The sequence below is a fragment of the Salvelinus sp. IW2-2015 genome, linkage group LG28 (assembly GCF_002910315.2).
Source record: "Salvelinus sp. IW2-2015 linkage group LG28, ASM291031v2, whole genome shotgun sequence".
Lineage (NCBI taxonomy): Eukaryota > Metazoa > Chordata > Actinopteri > Salmoniformes > Salmonidae > Salvelinus > Salvelinus sp. IW2-2015.
In genome coordinates, this window is record NC_036868.1 from 3,412,801 (window position 1) to 3,422,490 (window position 9,690).

Below are 9,690 nucleotides of genomic sequence, written 5' to 3' on the forward strand. Positions count from 1 at the left end.
TATTCCAGGTCGTTGCTGCAAATGAGAACGTGTTCAGTCAACTTACCTGGTAAAAACGGTAAAATAAAAAAAAACACTATGGAAGTGTGGCGATTTAGAGTTTGTTCTTCCAATGAGTTTTAATGACAAACTCATTTAGTCATTGTTTATCAGAGGCGGTTGGTGGCACCTTAATTGGGAAGGTGGGAACGTGGTATATGGCGGGAGGAATAGTGGAAAGGTATCAACAACACAAACACATGGTTTCCATCTGTTTAATGACATTCCATTCACTTCTTTCCAGCCGTTATATAAAGCCGTCCTCCCTCAGCAGCCTCCACTGGTGTCTTCTAATATTGGGGTTTCTTCAATGTTTTCCTTCCCCTTCTACTATGATGAGACCAATTTAATGAGCTTTATGCACTTTTGACCCTTGAACGTTTCAGTATGTTTATCCTTGTGTTAATAAGATGGGAACTGTTTTTTAAGGACACAAGACATTTTCTTAGACTAATTGCATATGATTTTATATCTTTATGAAATTTCAGCCCTTTCTGCTCTACAAAGCACACCTTACAGACAGTCGTAAATAGAAAAACTGACACTCCTGATATGGAAATTAAAGAAAAGTGCAGATGAAATATGGCACTGAAATCTAATCAAATTGTAATTTTATGATGGCTATTGGTAGCATACTTCACAGAAAATAGTTATTGCAAACGCTTATACATGTAGTTATTGTAAAAAAAAAGTACGTATGTTTACATAAATATATGTATATACACAGAAATGTGAGTATTACCTGCAGTACATGTTTAAAAGTCAAACTGAATTATTAGCTTTGTGTAGGTCGCTAAGTCGTAAGGCTAACTCGTTAATGTATGTTTGGTCTCCTGGTTGTATATGTACAGTAATGTCATGCAGGAAAATGAATTCCTCCCAAATCCTTTCTACTTTGGGGAACTCCCCTGCTCTCTTCTCTTTACTCTTACATGTGTGGAACAGAAATAGGTTTGGATGTGCTTCGGAAGGATGACCAAAAAGTTATTTTTACCGTGATTTTATGTATTTTTACTGTGGTCTGAATTGTTTGGTAAAGCTTCTGTCTTTTATTTTGAGGATTACAGTGGGTGGTAGCTGTGGCTGTCACTCTGCTAGTGGGACTGCCCCTGTTAACATTCTATTTACTTTGCTTACCTACAATAGGTAATGGAGTTAGATGAGGGCATAACATTCCTTCCTGTTGTCAGGGAAACATGGGCTGTAGACCTTTGAGGCAAAAGAGGTTTGTTCTTCATTTCAACTCTATGCAGTACTTTTCAAAGTTAATGCTTATAAAGCTTCTACAATTAACCCCAATTATTATAACGCAAAACGCCATGACGTTTCACTTCAATAGGAACTATGTGTTTACTTGCAAGTATCCTTATATACTTGCAAAATTACATGTATATACTGTAAATGAGAGACTCATTTAAATAAAATGTAATATTTGTAAGAAAAGACCTTACTGTATTTTATTTAAAAAACATCTGCTTCCAGATAAACATTATTTGTAACAACATTATTAAAGTGTTGGAGGGTGATATTAGAAAAGTAATTTTGTATGATTTGTCTTGGCATTAATGTTTGAATGTGTTTTAGAATACTGTAACAGAATAAACTGTTATTAATGAGCTTTAACTCTGTTTCATTCTTGTCCTATTTGGTCTTGTATTGCTTTAATTACACCTCTTATGAAATAGTAGCAGACATTTACAATAAACAGCTGCTGTCCTATTATGTCTTAAGACTGGCAGTTCAAGCTAGATGAGCTGTATGTTAACTGCAACTAGTCTTAAACTGGACAGCATAAGTAACTGCTTAAGACTGACAAAGCATAGAGATGTTTGAACTAAGATTCTTTGTTACTGAAAAATGTAACATCTCACTTTATCATTTAAACAGTTGATTTCTGTGTCACTTAAAAAAAATGTTTTTATTTATTTTTAACCAGAAAGAGTTCTATGTATATGCTTACTCTTTATGGCTGTCCTCCTCAAATGGTTGTGTGAACCTGTTGGGTTGCTATGGAACATGTGAATCTGTTGGTTGCTATGAACATGTGAACCTGTTTGGGTTGCTATGGAACATGGAACCTGTTGGGTTGCTATGGAACATGTGGTGCCTGTTGGGTTGCAACAGGAATGAGCTACTGGACATTGTAACCCAATGTATCTCTTCACTACCTGCAAAACTGGTTGAAAATATTATTTCAACAGCTAAACTATGTTAAATGTTTTTTCAACCAGTTTTGCTCACTGAGTATGGACATGGGGGAGCTGGAAATTGTGTCCTCCGGTGTTCTGTTGAGGAACAGCTGTTTTTCCTGACTAGGAAAGGTTCTGGTCTAGACTAATGGTCAGGAGAACTCTTGTCCCACCTGTATGATAACGTGGGTTTTCTATGGCTGTGCTGTTCTGCAATTCATTACTTTGGTTTCAGCTTTCTATTGTGTGACCTGTGTATGCACGTATTAACCAATAAAACACTAGCAACGTGTGACCCCTACCAACAATTTGTTTGTGGTTATTTTCTTGTGGTTTTATTACATTTGTCCTTGCGATGGAGTTAGTATATGAAATATGATAGTGAACACACATGTAAATTCAGGCAGAGACAAGCTCATGGTTCAACTGGAATAGTGGCCCACTGAGTGATGCAACGGACTCACTTCTTGCACCATGTTATTCATAGCACTGCATGTTTCCCTGCCCGAACCTTTCCCCTTATAGTTATACCTCCCCTCCCATGCCAAGGTGATTGTTTCCTGTTGATGTCCATGCAGACACTCCAGATGTGATTAATGCAACAATTTCAACGATTTTACTGAGTTACAGTTCACAAAATGAAAGTCCATTTTTTTATAAATAAATTAGGCCTAATCAATGGATTTCACATGACTGGGAATAGAGATACCTTAAAGGTAGGGGCGTGGATCAGAAAACCAGTCAGTATCTGGTGTGATCATCATTTGCCTCATGCAGCACGACACATCTCCTTCGCATAGAGTTGATCAGGCTGTTGATTTTGGCCTGTGGAATGTTGTCCCCCTCTTTAATGGCTGTGCGAATTTGCTGGATATTGGCGGGAACTGGAACATGCTGTTGTACACATCTATCCAGAGCATCCCAAACRTGCTCAATGGGYGACTTGTCTGGTGAGTATGCAGGCCATGGAAGAGCTGGGACATGTTCAGCTTSSAGGAATTGTGTACAGATCATTGCGACATGGGGCTGTGCGTTATCATGCTGAAACATGAGGTGATGGTGGTGGATGAATGGCCTCAGGATCTCATCACGGTATCTCTGTGCATTCAAATTGCCATTGATTAAAATGGAATTGTGTTCGTTGTCTGTAGCTTATGCCTGCCCATACCATAACCCCACCGTTACCATGGGGCACTGTTCACAACGTTGACATCAGCAAACCCCTCGCCCACACGATGCCATACACGCTGTCTGCCATCTGCCAGGTAAAGTTGCAACCGGGATTCATCTGTGAAGAGTGCACTTCTCCAGCGGGCCAGTGGCCATCGGAGGTGAGCATTTGCCCAATGAAGTCAGTTACGATGCAGAGCTGCAGTCAGGTCAAGACCCTGGTGAGAATGACGAGCACGCAGATACGCTTCCTTGAGACAATTTCTGACAGTTTGTGCAGAAATTCTTCAGCTGTGCAAACCCAGTTTCAGCAGCTGTCCGGGTGGTTAGTCTCAGACCATCCCGCAGGGGAAGAAGCCGGATGTGGAGGTCCTGGGCTGGCGTGGTTACACGTGGTTGTGAGGCCGGTTGGACATATTGCCAAATTCTCTAAAATGACGTTAAGGCAGCTTATGGTAGAGAAATTAACATTAAATTCTCTGGCAACAGTTCTGGTGAACATTCCTGCAGTCAGCATGCCAATTGCACGCTCCCTCAAAACTTGAGATATCTGTGGTATTGTGTGATAAAACTGCACATTTTAGACTGGCCATTTATTGTCCCCAGCATAAGTTGCACCTGTGTAATGATCATATTGTTTAATCTTGATATACCACACCTGTCAGGTGGATGGATTATCTTGGCAAATGAGAAATGCTCACTTATTTATTTTACCGGGTAAGTTGACTGAGAACACATTCTCATTTGCAGCAACGACCTGGGGAATAGTTACAGGGGAGAGGAGGGGGATGAATGAGCCAATTGTAAACTGGGGATTATTAGGTGACCGTGATGGTTGAGGGCCAGATTGGGAATTTAGCCAGGACACCGGGGTTAACACCCCTACTCTTACGATAAGTGCCATGGGATCTTTAATGACCTCAGATAGTCAGGACACCCGTTTAACGTCCCATCCGAAAGACGGCACCCTACACAGAGCAGTGTCCCCAATCACTGCCCTGGGGCATTGGGATCTTTGTTTAGACCAGAGGAAAGAGTGCCTCCTACTGGCCCTCCAACACCACTTCCAGCAGCACCTGGTCTCCCATCCAGGGACTGACCAGGACCAACCCTGCTTAGCTTCAGAAGCAAGCCAGCAGTGGTATGCAGGGTAATATCACGTCACTAACAGGGACGTAAACAAATTTGTGCACATTTGAGAGAAATAAGCTTTTTGTGTGTATGGACATTTTCTGGGATAAAATTTTTTCAGCTCATGAAACATGGGACCAACATTTTACATTTTGATTTTTGTTCAGTATAGATCCGCCTGGATCTCCCTGACTGAATACATTGCACACCCATAGACCTCTCTATTGGATCTATGCTGATAACTGACTGCTCCTTTGGCTGCCTGTTGAGCATCACACTGATCTCCTGGTGTGTTGCCAGATTCAAAAGAGCATCATGTCAGTCAGGACAACAATTGCCCCAGGCAACAAAGGCAGTCCTGCTGACAGCAGGCCGGGCCCCTATATACTATATCTCTCCTGCTCCACTGCTTGCTATTCAACATCTAGTTTGCAGCTGTGCTACTGTCGGTTGTTGACCCATTTCTTTCCAGTACCACACCTTTGTTGTGCCTCCTTTGTGTGTGCTTGTGTTTTGGTGAGCTCACACACGGCTCACATGTCCTACTACAATCCACATATCGGATAATTTGATCAAGGTTATTATTGCTGATTATTGAATGGTCATTTATAGAGCCATTACTTTGTGTTAATTGCTTAATTACCATGGTTTGAATAATATTTGTTTTTGTTATTTATTGTTTGAAGAAAATGTTGTTTGCTTTGAGTTTATAATACATGTCATTGTCCAACCAAAGGGGACTTCCATGAGCTTTGTTAAATCAACCCTGTTAATCTTGTCTTGCCCTAAAAGTTTTGAAGCCGCACTAGGCACTGTACGTATGTCCCTCCGTATATTTAGCCTGCTCCCCCTTTCCCTCTACTACTCCAGGAGAAATACATGATGTAACCACGGGAGCCAAAGTCGTGATGTCAGATCACCCCACTCGGTTTTCGAGTTCCCCATTGGTCGATTTCTCTGGTTCTACAGGCAGTCATCMCTACGGGCCACACAAGCTTGAACAGTTGTTAGCCCACCCCTGCTTGGCGTTGATTGGCTGTTAAGGACAAGCCCATAATAAACATACCCATGCTGTTGTTTTCCAGAGGACAATACCATTTTCTCTATTATAAAACGTCATTAATGCATTATATAAGTGCAGACCACGAAACAAAACAAATATTAAAAACATGACATGATATTTCCACGTTCAATTTATGTATTTGGCACTTGAAGAAGCTTATTAACTTTGGATATGTATTTCCCCACAGTGTTCATCCTACATTATAGTAGTTTTCAAGGAACACTGCTTTTTATTCTTTGCAATAGCCATGCACAAATGTAAAAACCATGGACATACTGTATTTCGTCCTGGAGTTGCCAGTCAAAACAAGTACGAGACCAGGAGGGGGAGACAGAATTCACAGGTGGTCGAGGATTGGCTAGAACAAGTGTCACTCATTAAGCGCTCTGTAACTAGCTAGCAAAGCATGTGGATCCTCAATGAGCACTGTTTAGCGTGAGAAGTGTGCCTCTTGGGCATCAATATGAAGACAGAAGAAGGCACTATTTGACAGATCAATAACAGAATTTGAGTTTATCTCACTGGAATTATTGCAAATGTAGCTAGATACACAAACATCGATTTAAGTGGAAATCGTAAATGTTTAGCCACAGTGAGTTAGCTAACCATAACGAGACAGCAAAAATGAACTTGTCTTTTGACGATCAGTCGCTGGATAATCTGGATCCAACCATATCCCTAAATGACCCCAGCGATATTGACACGGCTCTGCTCAATGACATTGATGGTAAGAACGTTAAGCTTACTAGTAAGCTAGCTAGCAAAACGGACAACTTGAACTTGGTAACGCKTTAGCTAGTTTTAGCTAACTATCCATAGCTAGTTAGCTATTGTTGTTGCGAATGTTAGCTAGCTAGCCAAACAAGTGACAGCAATAGCAGCAACATATACATGAAACAGCTTGTACACATAACGTTACTGAGTGAGGTACCATTAACTACGAATAGGCACCCAGTGAGAAATGTTGAATGATGTACAGCTTAGTTAGCTGTCATGTTAGCAAGTTAGCTAACTAACATTAGTTATGACCTTAAATCAAATGTAAGAGTTTTGTATTTGACTCAAACAGTAACGTTATGTGGTAGTAGGAGAAGGAAGCCTTCCCTCAGGGTCGAGGAGAATCCTAGCTAACCTTATGGAACTAGCTAGCTACTGTCTGAGTTCGGTGTTTGTTTTTCTGTTGTTGCTGCTCTCGTTTTTGCGTTTTGGTTCTGATCGAACTCTAGACACGTTTGTGTCTGCTATTTTGCATGACATTGATAAGTTAAAACAATGTGTATACTACACGAGCTGATATTTCACTGCTAACTTGTGTGTGATGAACGGAACAGACKCTAGTTACAATGTGCCCCGCCCCCTCCAACYTGTCCTACTGACATCACGACGAGGTTAATGTCGAGCATTCCCTGTCGGGTTCATTTCAAGAGGCGTGAAATAAGTCTATAACATGAATCATGATCTGATGGTTGCTTTTTCCCATCCATTTATAAATCATAGTTATGTATGAATGAATCATCGTTACAATATGTTGCAGTCTTATTAATAAAATGTTAATCGTTTATATTTAAATTAGTTACATTATATCGAAMCTAGTTACGTTAATGCATCAGTGYATTCAATTAAATGGTGTCTATTCGATTCGTTGGTGATATTAACTAATGTTATTTGTCAGTATAATCAATGGTTGTTTGCCAACAAGTGCTCTGCTGCAGCATCTCACCCTTCATTGATTCCACGCATCCACCCTAAAAATTGACCGAGAGTAACCCAGCACTAAATTGTCCCATAGTAACCCCTTCTCATTGAAACCACAAGTGCTTCCTCTCTTTCTATCTTGGGGGCTGGTCTGCATTGCAAGTGTCTGAGGCACTTTCTGATTGGTCGGCAGCAATCACCTCATACAAAACATTGTTACAAATCCAGGCTAGTCAGACTGGGTGTGGCAGTGCAGACAGAGAGCAGAAGCAAAGGCAGAAGCATGAAGTGTGTTCCGTTATTACTGGACCTAGTCCTTATAACATATGACTATTAGCTTGATAATTGGGTCTAAGATTAAACAAAATGGTCTTTCTCCTTGCCAGGGAACAGCCTGCTCACTGTGCTGCCTGAAACTCATTTGGGATAGCCTAGCCTACAGCCTATTTCTGTTGGAAATCCAGAAGAATAAGCTATACTGTACTAACRAAGGTTTCGCATAGACAATAATTGTGARCATCTCTAGCTGATGAAACAAGTATGCTATACAGTGTATTACCATAAAACACGTCCTGTTGTATTAATATTATTATTAGAGAATAAGGTTTTCAGTGTGAGTAATTAACTTGTTACTATTACTCCGTTCTAATGTAAAGTGCTACCATGCCATGTTTACGTGGAGGGTGCATTTTCATCAACACTCAATTTTCATCAACACTCAATTCTTCTTGYGTCTCCATCCTCACCTACTCAGGGTTGTTGTMCTTTTGACAGACCGTGTGCATCATAATGCTGTGAATAGTAGTGAAGTAGCTGCAGGTCTGGGAYGGTGTGACTGTGATCATAGTGTCTATTGTGTTGCCTGTCTCGCTGTGGCCCTTTTGGAGCCCATTAGAGTGGCATAGAGCCAGTCTGCTCTGCTGCAGTGGCCCCATAATAACTGCATTACTGACCACTGACCAGGACTGCACTGAGCTGGCCCCATTTACTGTCCTGCTCTACTTCTCAGATCAGGGCCCATATCCACAAAGTATCTGAGTAGGAGTGCTGTTCTAGGATCAGATCTTTTGTGTTCATGATAATCTGATTCATTATGATCAAAACTGATCTTAGATCAGCACCTACTCTGGGACACTTTGAGCCCAGTTCTTGGTGTTTTCTAGTTGAGTTAGGGCAGAGATTAAGTGACCCATTACCATGTGGTGTGGTGAGAGAGATGGGAGAAATGCTCTGTCAGTCAGTCACCCAATGGTTCAAGTCTTAATTTAAGCTTTTAGTTGACAATCATGAAACGCTCTGATTGGGTTACAGGGTTTTATCTCTGCTCCATTTCTCCTGATTTCTGTGGCAATGTCATGGTTAACAAGGCATCCCCTGTCTCTCTCTGTCTCTGGTTCTCTCAATCTATGGAGTACTCTGACTATATTCCCATCTCTCCTCAGACATGCTGCAGCTCATCAACAACCAGGACATGGTGGAGTTCAACCAGGACATGGCGGGTCTCTTTGACCCCCCTCAGTTCACAGGGGTCACCCCTACCCAGGACCTCCCTGCCCTCGGCCTGCCCCACTCCATCCCCTCCCCTCCATCCACCACATCCTCCTCCATCCTGAGCAGCAGCCCCCACCTTGATGCTCTCCTGGGGCCCCCCATCATCCGTAGTTCCTCCCCCCCAGACAAGGCCTTCCACCCCCCCACCTTCCAGCAGTCGCCCCTGGCCCAGGTCACCACCTCCACCCCTGTACCACTACCCAGGCCGCTGCCAGCTCCCCAGCAGGGCTCTCCATCAGCCCAGGCTGCTCAGGGTCTCAGGCAGCCCAAGGTGGACCTGCCCCTGCCGGTCCGCTCTCCCCCCCAGCCCCTGTTCCAGTCCAGCTCTTCCCCAGCCTCCTCCCCCCATACTGTACCCGGCCAGAGCCCCGAGTATGTGCCTTATCTGGGTGAGCGGAAGTGGCTACTATTGGTACCTGCTATTTATGGAGACATAAGGGGATTGCCTTGAATGAGGTTAGGGCGCCCGTTTTCAGCGCCGCCCCCAAGCCCTGTTCACCTCTCCTGCCCCCCAGCAGGCCCAGGCCCACGCCCAGCAGATCCGGATTAACTACAGCACCCAAAATGGCTACAAAGGTGAGGAACAGATTGTCTCCATTCTCTGTATTAATAGTTGAATGCTGGTAGTAGATGGATGAGAGTCTACAATAGCCGAAATAAGGCCAAGGGAGCAAACGAATGCAAGGAAACTTAAACTGAGTCACTCCCTCTAATCCTAACCCCTTCCACGTGGAGATGAACCATAGCTATTTTAATGGTTGTAGGGGTTTCCCCATGGCCCTCCCTGCTCAGCCCCGTCCTGTCAGATAATAGAGGGAGGGACCCCACCATGTGCTGTTAGTAGTTAAGACT

The 9,690-nt window shown here is 42.8% G+C and overlaps 2 protein-coding genes across 6 annotated transcripts in view; both read left to right on the forward strand.

The window, feature by feature from the left end:
* znf106b (zinc finger protein 106b) overlaps nt 1-9,690 on the forward strand; it is a 129,406-nt gene that overhangs the window by 110,796 nt on the left and 8,920 nt on the right. The window lies entirely within an intron of this gene.
* On the forward strand, nt 6,011-9,455 carry LOC139023187 (sterol regulatory element-binding protein 1-like). The gene is made up of 3 exons (XM_070435726.1): nt 6,011-6,319; nt 8,730-9,250; nt 9,354-9,455. Exons 1-3 carry the CDS (start codon nt 6,172-6,174, stop codon nt 9,453-9,455), a joined length of 771 nt encoding a protein of 256 aa, XP_070291827.1. The 5' UTR covers nt 6,011-6,171.

Bases quoted from the DNA above. Each gene is read 5' to 3' on its own strand.
- LOC139023187 (XM_070435726.1), top strand. From the start codon at position 6,172: ATGTTTAGCCACAGTGAGTTAGCTAACCATAACGAGACAGCAAAAATG. The intron at 6,320-8,729 runs GTAAGAACGTTA...ATCTCTCCTCAG, and splicing joins TCTGCTCAATGACATTGATG to ACATGCTGCAGCTCATCAAC. The intron at 9,251-9,353 runs GTACCTGCTATT...CCTGCCCCCCAG, and splicing joins AGCGGAAGTGGCTACTATTG to CAGGCCCAGGCCCACGCCCA.